This window comes from Ostrea edulis, chromosome 3, assembly GCF_947568905.1.
Source record: "Ostrea edulis chromosome 3, xbOstEdul1.1, whole genome shotgun sequence".
Classification (NCBI taxonomy): domain Eukaryota; kingdom Metazoa; phylum Mollusca; class Bivalvia; order Ostreida; family Ostreidae; genus Ostrea; species Ostrea edulis.
Genome location: NC_079166.1, coordinates 26,522,066 through 26,542,828, shown reverse-complemented (window position 1 = coordinate 26,542,828; position 20,763 = coordinate 26,522,066). Strand labels below are relative to the sequence as shown.

General features: G+C 34.2%; 1 protein-coding gene across 1 annotated transcript; it reads right to left on the bottom strand.

Moving 5' to 3' along the window:
• Positions 1-2,037: 2,037 nt before the first annotated feature.
• LOC130046614 (ficolin-1-like) lies at positions 2,038-20,553 on the bottom strand. Its single transcript, XM_056160309.1, has 6 exons — positions 20,461-20,553; positions 19,695-19,835; positions 13,674-13,813; positions 13,185-13,281; positions 3,306-3,470; positions 2,038-2,329 (listed from the first exon to the last, which is right to left on the bottom strand). The coding sequence occupies exons 1-6, from the start codon at positions 20,540-20,542 to the stop codon at positions 2,085-2,087; spliced, it is 870 nt and encodes a 289-aa protein (XP_056016284.1). The 5' UTR covers positions 20,543-20,553; the 3' UTR covers positions 2,038-2,084.
• Between the last annotated feature and the right edge of the window lie 210 nt (positions 20,554-20,763).

The following is a 20,763-nucleotide window of genomic DNA, read 5'->3' as shown; positions in this document are numbered from 1 at the left end:
GGCCAAACTTGTCTAATATACTTTTCAAAAATGAAATCCATGGATTAGTTACTTTTTCTTCGTCAGACAATTTATGTATTTACATATAAATAACCTTGCTCAATTTGTTATCATTGCTGTTGATAAGTTTTGCCCAATAAGAGATCATTGTAGTAAATATTGTTATATACAAAGGAAATCGTCCAGTTTCACCGTAAACCATATAACTTGGTGTGCTATTTTTAGATTAAGTATGTGTTTTAAAAAACGTAAATGAACACGTTCAACAATATCAATATTTTCATAACCCCAAATTTCACATGCATACAGTAAAACGGCACCACAACCTTATTAAATAAATCTAAGTGACAGTCAAATGGTAAATCAAATAATCTTATTTTTCTTATAATTCCAAACATAGCTTTCTGTGCTTGCTCGCACAGACGTTTGTTTGCTTTACAAAATGAACCAGATCGTGAAAAATAATTCCTAAATAATTGAACTCATTGACTGTATCAACATGAAAACCATTGTAAGTGAAAACACATTTTGGTTGTCGACCCTTTGAAAATATTACAATTTTTGTTTTACTAATATTCACCGTAAGCTTCCATAATTCACAATAGCTATCAAATTCGTCCAACGCTAACTGTAAATCATTTGCAGACTCTGCTAAAATAACTGTGTCATCTACATAAAACAAGACAAATATCTTCATATACAAAAATAATTCTTCTTCAATACCCTCAGTAATTGTAGTAAGACCAGTAACGTTTCCGTCTTTCAAATAATCTTCTAAATCATTTATGTATATTGAGAACAAAAATAGGGATAAGTTTTCTCCTTGGCGAACTCCAATATAGCAATTAAGATATTTGGATGATATACCATTAGCACATATCTTTCATTTTATATCTTTGTACATATTTTGTATATATGTGAAGCATTTGCCATTTATTCCACTTTTCAAAAGTTTGCACCAGAGTCCATCTCTCCAAACAGTATCAAAAGCCTGTTTAAAATCTATAAATGCACAGAATGATTTATTTTTGTTATTGACAAGAGTACTGGTTAAAAACTAAAATACAATAATATTGTCTAGAGTGGAAAAGTCTTTCCTAAATCACATCAGATTATCCTTAATAAGTGATAAATCATCTGCAAAATTTTCCAAACGGGTACTTAAAATATACATAAATACTTTCCATAGACAGCTTAATAAAGTGATTGGTCTGTAATTTTCTGGCTTTAATGGATCACCCTTCTTCTGATAGACTCGTTTAGTGATACCAACCACTCTTCTGGAACAATACCAGTATAAACAGTAATGTTAAATAATATTTCATATAATGGTAGAAAAATATGCATAATATTTAGCTTTAATGTGTTCATTCAGAAAATTGTCAAAACCTGAAGCTTTGTTATTTTTCAACTTATTGATTGTTGTTCCCCCAAATATGACTTTGTGTGTTGATTTTCCACAGAAGAAGTTGGTGTTCTTCCGGTTTATCCCCTTGAAAAAACGATGTTAAGTGCATGTCCTGTACCAATGCCTCTCATGCTGTGGTGATCTCGGAGGTCCCGGTGTACTGTTGTCATTAAGAGTTTATTTTGTTAATCTGTTTCTGACCATTAACTCTTTGGATCCTTGGTTTCTTGAATTCTGTCGAAAAATGAATAATCACAACAAATCTTTGAAAACTTCCTCTTCATGTATTTTGTGTCGCAAAAATGATACACCATCTGCATATAATATACATGTAATAGGATTCCCTTTATCTTGCATGATTTTACATGTAGTGTAAATTGATCATAGATTAGTACTATTTTAGGCGTACAGTGTACTAAAATTTATACTACTTAGTACTAGATCAGGGAGTCATCATTCAGCAACGTTCAAAATCATACTGTCTTTCTCGTATAAAATCTCTCTCTCTCTCTCTCTCTCTCTCTCTCTCTCTCTCTCTCTCTGCCTATCTATCTATCTATCTATATATTCATACACTTTTCTCACCAGAATGACACTTTCATTTATCATAAATAACACAAAGACACAAGAATATATAGATACTGTTTATTTCCTTTATTTAGCGTATCGACATCTATTACCATGGTCGGATCATCATGGATGTTCTTCTCAATGCTACGTGTCTATTTCCCCAGTAATACCAGTTAAGGTACTTAGTACTGGCCACGGCGGAGTTAGCATACCGTCCATTCAGGTTGGAATAGTAACAACCTTTATACCACCACGCTCCTTTAAACATCGTCGCACAATTTCCCCCCTGTGCGTCGTTGTCCTGATCTTTTGTTGAATATTTCATTCCGTTGTGGTAGCTCAAACTGTCACCTAAAGTAGGAAATAATGTACATTCCGTGATCTATAACTTTGGAAAGTTTGAGCAATCATCGTCGATGATTCCTTCACTGAAAATTTATGGTTTAGACACCGAACACTTTACAAGATGGTAACATTGGTTATCACAAGGAAAACATATTTATCATAATGTAACTAGAAACATGCGCAGATATAGTACAAGTCCTCATTTCACAAAGAAACACTACATCATAATATATAGGGCATAAAGTAGATGAGTAGATGGACCTGTCATTGAATTGGTAATCAAGCAATAAATAGACATCAATGAAAAATAGAATAAATTATTTGTTTGTTTGTTTGTTTAGGGTTTAAGCCTACACAGCAATATCCCAGCCACTTACATGTGTCGGCTTTAACCTTAAATAGCAATTAGGGATGATAAAAAGTGCTTGGGTCGTAATAGGATTGCAATTTTACTTTTATTGAACATCACGATGGTGCATGTGATATTTTGTGTGCCACTTGCAGATTGTGTGATCCCGTATACGGGACACTGATCAATTTACGTCTCATTCGATTAAAAAGTGAATAAACACATAAATACATAAATTCAAAACGAATGAATTAATTATACATTCCATGTATCAAAAACAAACTTGCAAATAAAAAGTTTACAGAAACCATGTAAAAGTTATTGTACCGACAGGTTGTAAACTAGAACGAGGGCAACGCATTTTAGAACAAAGAAAAAAAAAAACGTTTTGCGTAAAGCGGGTAGGATCTAAGCGTTTCAAAAAAAAAACGTATCATGCAAACCATCATCGTTTCACGTCGTGTAAGAAACGTTTCTTTTAATATATCGCTTCGTGCGGAAAGTGTATGGTTCAGTTTGAGATGCGTTTTGTTTAATATGTGTGAGAAAAGTATCGTGCTAGAAATGTGTACCCGGTATGTTAGTACGTTTCAAGGTCTGTAAAACCCGACAAATAATGAAAACTATCCTCACCTGCCGTGCCACTGTATCCTGACACAGTCAGTTTGTATTTGCTGCTTTCGTCTCCAACAAAGAACTTGGAGTATTTAGCATACGCCATCTGACCGCTAAATTTCTGAAGGTTCACACGGAGGACTTGCTTCCCTGATTTTGTTAGCAAGTGTAGGGCGTCGTTTCCTTTTAAAGATGAAATATTTGATAGATATCTTATTGTCCCATCAATATATACATCAAGGTAATTCAACCCCTATATAATCATAGATTCAGTCTTATATATTTGATTGTTGATTCCAAATAACATAATCCCTTGGGATGCTGGTTAGAATAGGTCCTCAATACCCCTTGCTTGTTGTAAGAGACGACAAGATGGGGCGGTTCTTCGGATGAGACCGCAATAACCGAGGTCCCGTGTCATAGTAGGTGTATGGCATGCGCAAATCTAATTAATGTAGTTCGCGCGTGTCATACAGGTGTGGCACGATAAATATCCCTCCCTACTCAAAAGCTGTAAGCACCAAAGGCAGGCCTAAATTTTGCAGCCCTTCACTTGCAATGGTGACGTCTCCATATGAGTGAAATATTCTCGAGAGGGACGTTAAACAATATTCATAATCAAATAATATATCTTAGTAACAAATAAAAATGCTGAAATAAGCATGTTGCGGTATTCATATTTTTTATCAATAACAAGACATATACCTATATCAACGTCAGACAATTGCAATTTTCCCTAAACAGATTGAAACGATATGATAGTATTCATAAGAATTTCATGAAACTGCTTCTTCAAAAAATATACAAAATAATTTTTTTCAAAATAAAGAAAATCTATCGCATAATGGACTTGATAAATAATTCGATAAAAACACAGTTAATGTCCTTGGATTCAATATATTGAAAAATATAAATGATTATTCATAAATGGATATAAAGTTTGAATTGCTTAATTCCGAAAGAAACGAAAAACCGAAAGTAATATATATATATATATATATATATATATATAATCCAAATAAAAGAGCTGATACCACACAGTCAAAATAATTCAATAAAAAGCAGGGAAATATGCAGTTCCAAAATATATTTAAATCACTAGCGCTTTCTGGATTTTAACATCCATTCTCAGGTGAATACAAATATTGAATACAAAGTTGTTTATCTTATATATATATATATATATATATATATATATATATATAGGTAAAAAAATAAAAATGAAACACGAAGACGTTTAGTAAAGCTTTAGCGCTTTCATTTCAAATCTTCAGAACCTTTACATTTAGTAACATGGCGACGTTACGTCACAAACAGGGGAACGTTAAAATTAAACAAATCTAGAGGTCATTACATACTGACTGTTGAAACGTATTTTTCATTGTGACGTCATAGTAAAGCAAAACAAATATCGACGTCATAAGACACTGAACGTAAAAACATAGTGTTTACAGTGATATCATTATAAAGTAATGCGTGAAAACATTTTCATTTACAAATATGATAACGTTAAACTGAATTATTGAGTTTAAGTTTGAACATATTAATGAAATGTTTTTCCTTTTCACATATCTGAATGTCACTTCCATCTGTAAACTTGTAAAATGGAAATATATTGAATTGTTTTTGTCCACAGACATCTAAATGTTCACTTAGTTGAATTTGCCTGTATTCCGGACTGTGGATTTGCTGTTTGTAGACCCGACACGGGGGAATATATTTCTTGTTTAAATCCAGAAGATCTCTCTTTTCGGCCCATCGTAGGAGGACCCAATTCGTCATCTCAAAGACTTAGTCATCTCTTAGACATTTTATTAAAACCGTATTGCGAAAAAGTACCTAGTTTCATCAGGGATAACTTAGACTTCCTCAATCATTTACTGGACCATATACAAAATAATACGAAACTTGTGTCTTTGATGTTGTCGGCTTATATTCAAATATGCCCTTAGACCTAGGAATTGAAGTCGTAAAATATTGGATTGAGAAATATCCTGATATCCTAAACGCTCGATTTAATCAGGATTTTGTTTTAGAGGAATTGAAGATAATACTTCCGAATAACTGTTTTGCATTTGGACAGAAACATTTTCTTCAAACAAAAGGCACCACAATGGGAACAAAAGTAGCACCGACATATGCCACATTAACCTTGGGATACCTACAAGAAAAACTTCATCAACAAATAATAACTCTATGGGGCGAAGAGGATGCAAAACTCATAAGATCGAAATGGAAAAGATTTCTTGACGATTGTTTTATTTTATGGTCTGATGACATGGATAGATTAACAATTTTTTGCAAATTACTGAACGAATTGAAGCCGGGTATCAAATTTACAATGGAAATCAATGATACAAAATTACCTTTTCTGGATGTGTTAGTTATTATAGAAGATACTAAACTTTCAACGGATGTCTATTACAAACCTACCGACACACACCAATACCTACATTTTGGATCATGTCATCCACACCATACAAAAACTGCAATTCCCTACAATCTGGCTAGACGTTTGTTGACAATAGTGAGTGATGTAAATACCCGAGATATTCGTTTGTTAGAACTCAGATCATACTTACAAAAACAAGATTATCCTGATAAACTTATAGAAAACGGAATTGAAAAAGCAAAGAGTTATGACCGCTCTCAACTACTAGCTACAAACAACCGGGAAAAAGACAAAGATATATTTCCTTTTGTACATACACATAACCTGCGTAATAGAAATATCAACTCAATAGTTAATCAACTAAACAATATACTGAAAGACGACCAATCAACCAAGAAAATATTCAGAAAAATAAAATTCATCAACAGCAAACGTCAACCGAAAACTCTGAAAAGAATATTATGCCCTCCATATCTTAAAGACAATCACAACGTCACTAAGTGTGGGGATCCACGATGCGGGACCTGTCAATACATCACGGAAGGATCACAATACAACTTTAACGGACGGATATTTAAAGTCAATGCCAACATGTCGTGCGATAGCAAAAATGTCTTGTATGTCATTACTTGTCCTGCATGCAAAGAATTTTATATTTTATACAAGCAACCCGCTTCCAGCTCGCGTGCGGGTCCACAAACAGTAAATCCACAATCCGGAATACAGACAAATTCAACTAAGTGAATATTTAGATGTTTGTGGACAAAAACAATTCAATGTATTTCCATTTTACAAGTTTACAGGTGGAAGTGACATTCAGAGATGTGAAAAGGAAAAACATTTCATTAATATGTTCAAACCTAAATTCAATAATTCAGTTTAACGTTGTCATATTTGTAAATGAAAATGTTTTCACGCATTACTTTATAATGATATCACTGTAAACACTATGTTTTAACGTTCAGTGTCTTATGACGTCGAAATTTGTTTTGCTTTACTATGACGTCACAATGAACAATACGTTTCAACAGTCAGTATGTAATGACCAAACTTCCACCAGAGTTCGTTTGCTCACAAACCAAACTCTTCCACTTAGGCATTATGGGATAGCGATTTCTTAGGCCGCGTATACTGTGACGTCACTGTAGAATGACGAAAAAACATAACGTCATACGTAAACAACTTTCAAAACAAGAACGTAAACATCAAGTTCATTACTTTACATACTAATTTGAACAGAGTCTCCCTACTTTTTAATGATCTTTTGATCATTTTATGTTTAAAATAAAATCCATACTTATATATTAATGCTCTTAATATCAATATCTTCAAACTTTTAACTGCGAACTACTTCTTTAGTGTTATTTGCTTGCGTGATAATCGCGGACTCACAATTTACAAATCTGTATATTGTGCTGCGTCACATAGGAGAGGTCTATTCGTAGGTGACGTAATGAGGCGTCGACGGGGAGTTTGATGTAATGACCTCTAGATTTGTTTAATTTTAACGTTCCGCTGTTTGTGACGTAACGTCGCTATGTTACTAAATGTAAAGCTTCTGAATATTTGAAATGAAAGCGCTAAAGCTTTACTAAACGTCTTCCTGTTTCATTTTTATTTTTTACCTATACTTTTACCGATCATTGCGAAAAGTAACTATTATCTATATCTATATATACATATACATAGTGTCGGATCCACAACATGGATACAAGGTCAAATACAAACAATCATACAAAGCACTAAAATGACCAACGACACGAACAACGAGATTGTCAAATTTTCGGGACGACCCGTCCCTTCTTCAGGACAAACGAAAAGAATTACATAATGTGGTCAATATCAACAGAGCATAATAACAAAAACTACATATAAATACATCTAGCACTACAACTACACTAATCTACAAACGTATTTACAACGCAGACTACATGTTTTTTGGTCTTTAGGCTTGCCAATCAATGTTAAAAGTGGAGCGAATTAGGACATGCCTTATTCGTCCAAAGAGCTGATCCAAAATGTCCGAAAAGAAAAACAATAAACTTAATTAATCTCAAGTGGAACGAGTTAACCCAATTACGTTGACAAATAGTAAAGCTAACTCGTACCCAGAGAGATTCTATTTTAACCATGCATAATTTATAAAAGATAATAATAAGTAACAAATACAAAAAAAAAAAAAAAATGAAAATAAGCTATGTAAACGAAGTAAGAAATGAACAAAGTTTGAGAGAAAGATAATGTAAACAACAAATTTGAATAAGTTAACAAAATTGACCAACTTCAATCCAAAACAAAGAATAGGCAGCCCAGGAAATTGAATCAACATCAGACAATCCCGTACTGATCATGTCTAGGGTAGATGTGTAAAAAACATAGAATCACGGAAACTGATAAATGGGTTTTACATGTAAGCAATCGGTTATGAAGTTCAAAAAAATTAAAAAAGAAGGGTTGATTGTAAACAGAATTGAAAAGAAAAAAATGTGTTTTAAAATGGTCATAGTACCACTGTTAGGGACATGATCAGACGAGTAGGTCTAGATGAAGTTTAAAATCTAGTAAGGGTTTAGCCCGTATTCATCCTGGTGAAGTCAGTAGGTTTGTTGATACCATGCGGTTCAAATGACTTCAACCTGTGCATCCAGAATTTTTCCTTCTGCTTTCTTTCGGTATCCGACCAACTAGGCTCATGATCAATAACCACTACTGTCATGTCCTCCCATCGGTGGCTATTGTCATTGAAATGTGTTGTTACTAGCAAATATTTTTTGGTTCTGATGGAGGACCGGTGGTTGCTGACCCGTCTGCGAAGGTCTGTTGTTTCTCCTATGTACTGCTTCTGGCAGACATCGCAACTGATGAGATAGATGCAGTTATTGGTTTTGCAGGAAAAGTTTCCCAATATTTTATAACTGCGACCCGTGACAGGACTGCTAAAACCCTCAGTGTCTGACCTATATTTGCATAATTGACATCTGAGGACTGAGCATATTTTGAAACCTCCATTGGGTAAAGGGTTATCCAGTTTGGTCCTTACTATCATGTCCTTCAGGTTGCTGTGACGTCTGAAGGATGCCATCGGTGGTTCCTTAAAAACACCAGCCATTCGTTTGTTGGCATGCAGAATGGGCAGGTGTTTCTTCAGAATACCGTTGATGTTCTTGAGGGCGGTATGATACATAGTGACCAATGGAACCCTGTCATTTTGAGGTTTTTCTTTATACTGGAGGAGGGACTGTCGGTCCTGTAGTGACATCTCATCAATCGCGGATTGTACCTTGCAAGGATCATATCCTCTGTTAGTGAGATGAGTTTTGAAGATTGTTCCTTGTTCTTGGAAAATAGTAGGAGTGGAGCAGATGCGGCGGATTCGCGTAACCAAACCCTTAGCTACACCTTTAAAAGTGTTGGGTGGATGACAACTAGATGGCATAAGGTATAAATGAGAGTCAATGGGTTTGGTGTGGAGATTAAACTCAATTTCCCCGTTTCTAAATGTGGCTGTGGTATTTGAGGTGGAAATTTCCACAGTAAACTTGATGGAATTATGGAAAGAGTTTGCCATCTCGATAAAATCGTCCAGGCTTTCACGACCGTTAACACACTTCATCTCAATGTCATCAATAAAACGTAGCCAACTGAGGGGTTGAACTGGTGAATAATGTAGAAGTCTACGTTCCAGTCTCCCCATAAAGATGTTGGCATATGATGCTGCCATTTTTGTTCCCATAGCTGTGCCACTTATTTGCAGGTAGTGTTCACCATTGAACATGAAGTTATTGAACTTGAGGACATGTTCAAGAAGCTGAATGAGTGATTCAGTTGAAGGACATTTAATTACCCTATTGTTCCAAACCTCTCTACACGCCTCGATACTCTCGTCATGTGGAATGTTAGTGTAAAGTGAAGTAACATCCATGGTCACAAGGAGGGTATGGTCTGGCAGGCCCGATGAGTGTGTTTTATTAAGGTAATCAGTGGTATCCTTCAAGTATGATGGTAAATCTTCTACGTGCTGACGGAGATGCAAATCAATGAATTCAGAGATTTTCTCCGTGGGATGTCCGATGGTGCTGACTATAGGACGGCCTAGCATATCTTTTTTGTGAATTCTAGGCAGTAGATAGAATAGTCCTGGGCTACAGCTGTTATGACAAAGCGCTCCCAAAACATTGTCAACGATCTCGCCCTTGTTGTACATTTGCTGGAGGGTTTCGGTGATATTGGTAGAGAACTCTTCGGTGGGGTCAGACTGTAACTTTTTATAAAAGCGTTCGTCTGAGAGCTGTCATCTATCTCATCAGTTGCGATGTCTGCCAGACGCAGTACATAGAAGAAACAACAAACCTTCGCAGACTGGTCAACAACCACCGGTCCTCCATCAGAACCAAAAAATATTTGCTAGTAACAACACATTTCAATGGCAATAGCCACCGATGGGAGGACATGACAGTAGTGGTTAATGATCATGACCCTAGTTGGTCGGATACCGAAAGAAAGCAGAAGAAAAAATTCTGGATGCACAGGTTGAAGTCATTTGAACCGCATGGTATCAACAAACCTACTGACTTCACCAGGATGAATACGGGCTAAACCCTTACTAGATTTTAAACCTCATCTAGACCTACTCGTATGATCACGTCCCTAACAGTGGTACTATGACCATTTTTGAACACATTTTTTTTCTTTTCAATTCTGTTTACAATCAGCCTATCTTTTTAAATTTTTTGAACTTCATAACCGATTGCTTACATGTAAAACCCATTTATCAGTTTCCGTGATTCTATGTTTTTTACACATCTACCCTAGACATGATCAGTACGGGAATGTCTGATGTTGATTCAATTTCCTGGGCTGCCTATTCCTTGTTTTGGTTTGGAGTTGGTCCATTTTGTTAACTTATTCAAACTAGTTGTTTACATTATCTTTCTCTCAAACTTTGTTCATCTCTTACTTCGTTTACATAGCTTATTTTCATTTATTTATTATTTATTTTTATTTTTGTATTTGTTACTTATTATTATCTTTTATAAATTATGCATGCTTAAAATAGAATCTCTCTGGGTACGAGTTAGCTTTACTATTTGTCAACGTAATTGGGTTAACTCGTTCCACTTGAGATTAATTAAGTTTATTGTTTTTCTTTTCGGACATTTTGGATCAGCTCTTTGGACGAATAAGGCATGTCCTAATCCACTCCACTTTTAACATTGATTGGCAAGCCTAAAGACCAAAAACATGTAGTCTGCGTTGTAAATACGTTTGTAGATTAGTGTAGTTGTAGTGCTAGATGTATTTATATGTAGTTTTTGTTATTATGCTCTGTTGATATTGACCACATTATGTAATTCTTTTCGTTTGTCCTGAAGAAGGGACGGGTCGTCCCGAAAATTTGACAATCTCGTTGTTCGTGTCGTTGGTCATTTTAGTGCTTTGTATATATATATATATATATATATATATATATATATATATATATATATATATATAAAGAAATTTCATTTTTTGAAAATACATGAAGGTATGAACTGTAAGGCTTCACGCCGTTAAACTTTCTCCTGATGAGTCATTACATGCAGTATGCTGTCGTGAAGCGTCACAGCTCATGCCGTCAGGTATTTTGAAAAAAAGAAGATAATTGACCTGTATCTTATTTGACAACTGCAATAGCGGTGAAGCATTCAATGTAGCATATCCGTACACAGTGTTGCGCCCGTGAGATATACTTTTATTAGGATGATTCCGATAGAGTTTAAGACTGATATCACTTAAAAGTGTTAGAAATTCTCATTTGTTTATTACCTGGATGTAATTAGATGTAGAGACAGGAAATGCTTTTCGCACGATAATTACAGAATCGGTATGATAGAGACGGATATTTTCCGGATTTAGGAAGGACACGTCGACACTTCAATAGTTTTAGAAATGAGACTTTATAGATAAAATGCTTAGATTACATTAAAAATCATAGATAAACTACCAGGTTATATATGAATTATATTAGTAAGTCAGAAGATCTCACTTTATTGAGAAAAGCATGTTTTAGGAGTTTTAGGTACAGTACCTGACGTAATCAGCTGCATCATTGCGTAAAGATATAAAAGCCGCGAATCATAGTCCGCGGCGACAGAATTCTGCAAAATATATTACATTACGAAGTTTGGCACCGACTGCTGCACCGAAGTTGAGGTATTTCCTTTATTTTAGCAAATACTTTAAGTATTAAAATACGTAGCTGATTTAGATTATCTAGATAGTACAAGAAAGGGAATTTTAGAGAATTAAAGTATAGTAAATTTATTGAGTACTTAGAAATTCATATTAATTCTTGTCGTGAAATTTGATAGTCGGTGCACTCGGGGTTCTGTCCCTGGGAGACACGCAAGGTCTCTCCCAGTTAGTTACTAGTTATATTTTATAGTTTATAGTTATTAAAGTTATTGTTATTTCAACGGATCTAGTTGGATTTAATATAAATTTAAAAAACTTAGATAAGTTTATAGTTCGGTGCAAAGTTGCACCGTCACCGCACATTTCAGGTGCGTTGAATTTAGAATTGATTAATTATATCTTATGTATGAATGTATACTTGGTAGAGGTAGATTTGCATGGCATGCATATGATATATCCCTGTTCATTGAATATATAGTCTATGACGGTGTTATAGATCTTAGGTGGTGGAATTTAGTATATTACGCACGGAGTAGTTTTAGAAACGGTGCAGAAGCACCTTGCACCGAGTTACTTAGATATCGTACTTAGTTTAACAATGTTCTATATGCATGATATTCTATAGATGTTAGGGGTTGGATTTTACGTATAATTAAATTAGTTCAGGTTGTAATCCTGATGCCATTATAATCTAGTAGTATACTAGACTAGTCGAAGTGTTCGAGAACGACTACACCTGTAGCACCCAACACCGGACAATTAATTACACCGGACACCTAGTAGCATCAGGCACCGATCAACACCGGATTCCCATCAGTGTTTTATTACTAAGACATTTTAGCCGAGCAATTGAACTGTGACTATACTTGTGTTTTTGATACTATCAATAAATTATTGTATTAACTATTATACATTTTCTTCATTGATATGGATAGGTCCCTTCGAACCCTATTATTGTAACGAGCCTCATAGGTACCGGGTAGATACCTTCTAGGTGTCCTACCATAGATTTTATAATATACATCCAACAGTCGTTACAACAGCATAATCCATATCTTGTAATTTAGTTCATTAAGATACACTTTACAATTTTTGCACTGTCTTAATTAAAGCTTGCAAATGAACAAGTAAAGGAAACAGAAATACAGGACATTCAAAGGCGTTCAACATATACAGGTGTATTTACCCATGTTCAACATATACACGTGTATTTACCCACGTTCAACATATACACGTGTATTTACCCACGTTCAACATATACACGTGTATTTACCCACGTTCAACATATACATGTGTATTTACCCACGTTCAACATATAGATGTGTATTTACCCATCCAGTAACTTTTCCTGGGATTTCCAAATCCAACTTTGTAGGTTTGCCAGTCTCTGTAAAAATCTGTTGACCCATCAACTCGTTTCTGGATGACCTAGATAGAAAATTTTTGTTTAAATTCATAACTAATACGGAATAATACGTTAAAATTAATACCTACCTCCCCCTTATTGAAATTTGTTTGATATTTATTTAGACACCACACACATTCAGTGTACATATCAATAATTTGTACTTGAATTATGCTTATCATTTGTAATATCTTCAAAACAATTTAACAATATATATGCATGTACTCTTAAAAAACCCTTGACGACTTGTTTTTTCATCCTTTAGTATGTATTTCCACAATTACGACAAAATATCTTTAAACCACAAATCCTGAAGCTGAAAAGCTTAATTATCAACATAAATAATGTAAGCAGGATTTAGCTTCATGGAAAACCCATAATTAAACAAAAGAAAAATGACCACAAGACTACCCACCGTCCAGCCGCCTCCTTCTGTTGTCATGTCACAGTACACGTGCTTCTTTGTTCTAAGATCCGGATAAATCGTATACACTCCGTCCTGGTCCTTTCTATATGGATTCTTCTTCAGTATAGTTGCACAGTCTCGGTTTTTGCCTTGATGGAGTAGAAGCATTTTTATTTCAAATTTAAAATAGGATTCTAAAACTGTCAACAAAACATTCAATAATAGGAACAAAATACAAAGACACTAAACTTCATCATATCCTGATTCCAGTTTTTATTGGAGGAAGTCACATAGAATATGGGCAATATTGTGTTGAATAACGTATGTGAATATGCCAAACTTTAATATAATATAATTAAGATTCTATCTCAGATCACCGACGAAGAGATGTGTAAGAAAGTTCCGGATCTGGTATACTCTGATAGGTGAATTCAGGTGGAAGAAACTGCGCAGGCATTAGGCATTTCACATGGTAGTGTTTCAACAATCTTACATGATCGTTAAGGTATGCGCAACCTAACAGTCCGTTAGGTCCCCAAATCCCTTAGCGATGAGCAAATGGCAATCAGAGCATCAGTATGCAGCGCCTTGTTGAAGCGTGTTAGGTCAAAAGATGATTTTCTTTTGCGTCTGGTGACTGTAGATGAGACTTGGGTTCATTATTTTGAGCCAGAGAATAAAGTTCAGAGTCGTGAGAGGGTAGGGTCTGGGTCCCTGAGGTCAAAGAAGTTCAAGACGCAACCATTTCCTGGTAAGGTGATGGCCTCAGTATTTTGGGACGCAAAAAGCGCTATTATGTTGAACGTTTTCCCCAAGAGAAGTACAATAACTGGAGTGTACTATGCAAATTTGCTAGACCAGCTGAGAACCGCCATCCGTGAAAAGCGCCGAGTTAAATTCTCTAAAGGTGTTTTACTGCAACAGGACAACGGGGGAGTCCACACTTGGAAAGTTGCAATGAATGTTGTAGAGTGAAACGGGTATGATTAATACCACATCCTGCCTATTCGCCTGACCTAGCTCCTAGTGACTTTTTCCTATTCTCAAACTTGAAAAATATATCCGTGGATGTCATTTCCGGTCTGACGAAAAAGTTGTGGCGGCAGTTGAGGGGTGGGTCAATGGAAAGGACCCTGACTTTTTCAGTTCTGGGCTGGTGGCACTTGAACACCGTTGGTCTAAGTGCATCGCACTAGAGGGTAATTACATCGGGAAAGAAGAGGTGGATCTCAACCTGAAATAAGTTAGGCTGGTTACTTACGTATTGACTCGGCCTCGTAGTAAAATGAAGATTGTGCTGTTAGGCTCATTTAAGTATATTTTCTATGTTTACATTAGAAAAAGAAGTGTAAACTATGCATCGGCAGGCACATTTGTTTATAGAAGTTTCCCGCACTACACCGGTTTGTAGCTGTATTCTTGCAAACACTTTTATTTAAAAGTGTGTCTGATGCCATTTTTGTTAGGTTTTCTGCACATGTGGCCCTGTATAATCTATATAGTGAGAGGTTTACCTGCATCATTTGCATGTTTGGTCTTATTTCAGATAAGTTACTATATGTAAATCTACTACTACATTTGTATATATCTGTAGCATTTCTCTTCCACATTTAAAAATGTTAATTAAATTGATTTATTAATTGTGAGAGTGGTATGAACATGATTTTTATATGATTTTTTTAATGAAAAGTTGATTAAGGTCAGTCAATTATATATATATATATATATATATATATATATATATATATATATATATATATACTGCCATTATTTCCATTATTACTCATATCAATATATTTTTAATTATATCTGCAGTAACCATATTACAGAATCATGCAAATCTGGTTATCAAATATACTTCCAATATGTAAATAACTTGGCTCCACAAAAGCACGTGTGGCACATGTTCCCGCCAGTTGTGTTTTTCTTTATTTTACTATATTGGATATGAATTAACACTTAGACTTAGCTGTTAGACCTCGAATGACATTGATTATTAGGATGTCCATGCATAAGTAACTGTTTTGTTACCTCATCGAGACGATTTATTACGAATTACCGTATATTCTCATATACAAGCCACATTGTTATGTTATATAGTTCATTTACCGTAGTTCCGCTAGTAAACAACACTTTTGTAAATGTCATTAGGAGGTATAATTTGGTACCTTGCAGTGAATCAGCGTATGTCATAGGTCAACATTAGCTTCATTCCTTATAATTTAATGTCAAAAGACAAAACTACACTCTACAAGTCTTCATTTATACAAAAAAGTAAACAAACACTGAGATATAGAAATCGCTTGCATTAAGCAAGGATTCACTTAGCAATAGACTGATGAAGCGTCGACCAAGAAAACCGCCATCTTGGTTCTATGCATAACCGGAACATATACTTTATTAGTCAAATTTGAAACTGCAAAGTGGTGTTTTCAACGATTCTTGATAATAGAAGATATGTGTCGGCTATATATCTAGGTCCAATGTTTACTGCACGGCACAGGATCGACTTTTCACTATTTTAGTCGCCCTGCCAGTAAATACCGGAATTGTTTTAAAAATCTAAACCTGATATATCATGCACCAGAAAACGCATGATTTACGGTACTTTGACTTTATAAAAGTTTTGAAATAAAGTATAACTTACCATAGCATGCAGTATTGTCGCCAATTAAATCCGACACAGTAAATGCAAACAATTCACAGAATGCGATCCACATGTCAATCGATGTGACGTGACGTAATCTGTACATTTTTGTAAGAGATGACGCATTTTATGCTTTAATAGGCGGATAAAACATTCCCACAAGTGAAATTGTATTTCATTATGAAACAGCAAAAGTTGCAAATACTTGATATACCATTATTTTGCATATGATATCGTTGTATTAGAGTTAGTATCGATTTTTACCTTCAATGTTTTGTGTAGTTTACAACTAAAATAGAAAAAACATATGCCTTGTTTGACATCGAGAGAACAAAAGTCAAGCAAAGGTATTTCATTGTGGACGTTTTATTCCGTTGATTTTCAATTTCACGTATATTTTTCTAAAACAAAAAAGTAATGCCGTCTTGGGTTACCCAAGGGGTGTGTCCCCATGACAAGTTATATTATACAATATAAACTATTTTTTTTAGTGTGCTCGGTCAATCAAATTGCGTGTTACCAATAAAATTGAATTATACCCGTATAATGTTTTTTACGTGCTGTTAAATTATACTAAATCGTACGACTTTTATAAAGTTGATAAAGTTAACAAGTGTGTATGTTTGTGAAACACCGATGTTCCCATATGCAAAGTTAATTCTGGTACCAAAAGAAAGGTCTTGCCACATGAAATACACATTTGAAATATGAAAGTCCTTGCTCTAAGTGCTAAAAAGTTTGGACCAAGATTATTTTCATTTCAAAAGTAGGTCAACCTCCAAGGTTAAGGTCATGATATCATTTTTTTACTATCAAACGAAATGTCTTATCACAAGAAATACACATGTTAGAAAAGAAGTCCTAGCACTAAGTGTTCGAAGGTTATGACCAATGTTAAGGGTTTTGCATACAACCAGACAGACAAATGAACAAATAAAAACCTTGTGCCTCCAAATCTCTAATTGCGGTGGCTGAAAAAGTAAAATACAAATGTATAAAGTTCTAACAATAGTTTACAGATAATGGCTCAACATCATCACTACCTTGGATGGGGGCTAAACAAGATATCGTCAATATTTCTAAATACTTTTCAGATGACATTGTCAACCTTTCATTGTCGAAGTACTTCATTTTAGTCTATAGTAATTCATACGAAGCTATTTCACGCTGGTTTCTACATTATCACACTCTAAATACATTTCCCCGAGGATGTGGTGCTCGCCATCGATCGGAATAAATTTCGTCTTCCCCAATTTGGACAATTCTATATAAACTGCAATGACGTCATGTCACTATTGAGAGGTATGTCAGTGTTAATGGAACCCCTATTTAAGCGATAATATTTCTCCGATTGTCCAGACATATCCAAATACTGAATAGCAGGTTAATATCGCAGTCGGAAAAAATATAGCAGCGGCCCAAAAATTTAAATGTACACATAAGGATTTTATATAGATAAAGAAAATGTTCTTGCAATTGTAGAGATTGATTACTTAAACGTTGACGAGTGTTTTTATTGATTTTAATTGATAAACAAACTTCTATAGAATAACAATGTCCAGTGGAGGTGTGAACACGCATTGATAAATATCACCCGTGCGTATTACTCAGACGTATTACCGTAATGACAAGTCTATCAACACTGATTAGAAATAAAAGAACATTCAGTTCACTGAATTGTATAGCTTCATCTTCTGTTAGGTGACTAGATCGACCAAGAAGTGCAAGAGTGTATAAAGACGTGTGGGGAATGGGAGGACAGGTGTCCTCTCTATTGAAAACGGAGCACGTTTTTCTCTAGATTATATGTTCCACAGCTAAGATTGGAAACATACAAGTCTTGACTATAATCTGAAGTGTATGCAGTAGAAACAATTAATATTAATTCAACACAATTTAATTGATGACAATAGATCAAAAGTCTTAAAGAACAAAAAGAACAACGACCGGTCATCTCTATAATTTATGAATTCGCAGCATTTTTATTTTTGTTTCTGATAGATATTTTTGCTTTTAGTTTTAGTCGACTTCAGTATTACTGTATGTAGGAATTTTTGATAAAAGGAATCAAATGAATACACACGTTTTCAATATCCATATGCTATTCATTGATGCTGTATACGCCATTAAACAATGTAATTAAGATTAGATTCAACAGTTGATCGGCTCACGTAAATGTATATCGCTACAGCGTTCATTAAAGTTTATCATATTGAATTGTCTGTTTTAGACCGATTGTTTTCGATAATTCTGAGACGATTACATTGTTTACTATCAAATAAAATTGTGTAAGAAATCGAAAGAACAAATATACTACAGTATTTACATTCCTATGAATTAATTTGCGTCCATCATTAAGAGGTTCGATCGAGATATATAATTGTCATCTCATATGCTTTCAAAAACTGAAAGACATTAATGTTTTTCGTATATTTTTATTGCAATCAATTTTTGTGCTTTGATAACAAGCCAACGTTAAACTTTGAAATATTATAAATACGTATGTTAGAATATTGGTATCGATACAAAACAAAGCCATATTTCTTGATATTTCCCTGTTTGCAAATTCAGTGGGTTAAATGTATCTATACGCCATGGTTAGTCACATGTACAGTTGTATATAAGGTCAAGTGTGCACATACACAGTGCTTAACCTATGTTTAAAATCTATTAGATGACAGTCTTCAGTCTCATTTAGCAAATATGTTAAGGAAGACACTGAGTGAATTTAAATGCACGAGTACGGAACAAAACCAGATTTTCCACACGAGCTGACTTTTGCTCAACTTATTGACACAGTATCTAAACTTCTACCAATGATTTGTCTGTAATCTGCATTTGCTGTTACAATGTATTTTTTTTCTTTACGAACGCATTGATCTTTTCAATCTGACATAAACCTTATGCATCTATATCATATTTTAGTTAACTTTTTTGGCACACTGTTTTCCCCTAGAATAGCTCTAAAACTCCATTGTTATTTCGGATTTCAAACATTTCGGTTGAGCATCACTGAAGAAACACTACTTGTCGAAATGCGCATCTGGTGCATCAAAATTGGTACCGTATAAGTTTTACACTGACATGAACTAGTGCTTCAAAGTTTAGTAATTTTATCATTTTAGACAATAAAATGAATACATTAGATCTATTTGATTATTTTTTGTCAAGTTTTAAAAAAAAATAAACATCGCATTATAGATGTAACGATAACTACTATGTACATCCCTGGTGTCTTATTTTTTTTATTTCCAATTATTATATACAGGTAATTTCTTCACATAAATAACGTGGAGAATAGAGATTATTTCTTTTAATTATATAAAAAATATAATATATTGAGATATATTTCTTAATAGCATAATCAATAACATAAAACTTACGATTTTTGTTTTTCAACATTCCAGTGACTTTATAGGTGGAGACAACTTTTACATTAAAGGAGACAGGATGCTTGTTTTCAATGTGTGATCCTGTGAGTTTCCAAGACCACGGAATGTTTTTCAGTCCATGTTGCAGCTTTTCTATATTGTTTCAATAATACAAATACACATTTTGGTTAATTTCCTTTTCAAGAAGGAAAGTTATGAAATTAGTTCAGATTAAAATGAATTGAGTTCAGACTGGAAAAGCTTGTATTCAAACCGGCACACACACACACACACAGACAGACACACACACACACACACACACACACACACACACACACACACACACACACACACACACATATATATATATATATATATATATATATATATATATCTATATTAAAAGAAATAGAATAAACAGTACAAAAAGTTAAAAATTTAACGCAAGCGGTTTCATTTTATACCGGACACTGTGATTTTTTTAAAAACACAATTTGGATATATATATATATATATATATATATATATATATATATATATATATATATATCCAATAATAAAAGTAAATAAACACAAAACTCGAATAACATTTCACTGCGCTTTCAGCATTAATGCCTCTTCCTTCAGACAGTTATAAAATATTATTTTTCTTGACTTTTATTATTGGATACATTTAGTGTATCAAATACTGAATTTCTTTTACAATATATATTGAACACTGTCCGTTTTATTCGCCTTTCAGAGATAGACATAAAGTAAAGCATGATAAATTACATACTGCGGATTGTCGGATGGACTTTGCCCGAGTTTGATCTGTCCGGTAGGACAACACATAAACACAGTAGGATGATAGACTTCATGGTATCCAAAGTCATTTACGACTACAAAACATTTCAATGTATTTATAACAATGCAATCCTCTCATTAGTTTGTAAACTGATACTTTTTGACATGAAACCTAATCTAGTTTGTTGTTTATCCGTGTTACAATAGCATATATAAGGGGCGGTATTATGCTGGATAATAATTCTTAGACATCAATAATATATCTCAACAATTAATTCTTGGACATCAACAATAT

Excerpts from the sequence above, each read along its gene's own strand:
- LOC130046614 (XM_056160309.1), bottom strand. The coding sequence starts at position 20,542 with ATGAAGTCTATCATCCTACTGTGTTTATGTGTTGTCCTACCGGACAGA. Across the intron at positions 13,814-19,694 it reads AATGTTGAAAAACAAAAATC|GCAAAAACCGAGACTGTGCA; the intron begins GTAAGTTTTATG and ends TACTCCATCAAG. Across the intron at positions 3,471-13,184 it reads CAGGAAAAGTTACTGGATGG|GAAACGACGCCCTACACTTG; the intron begins GTAAATACACAT and ends CATCTTTAAAAG.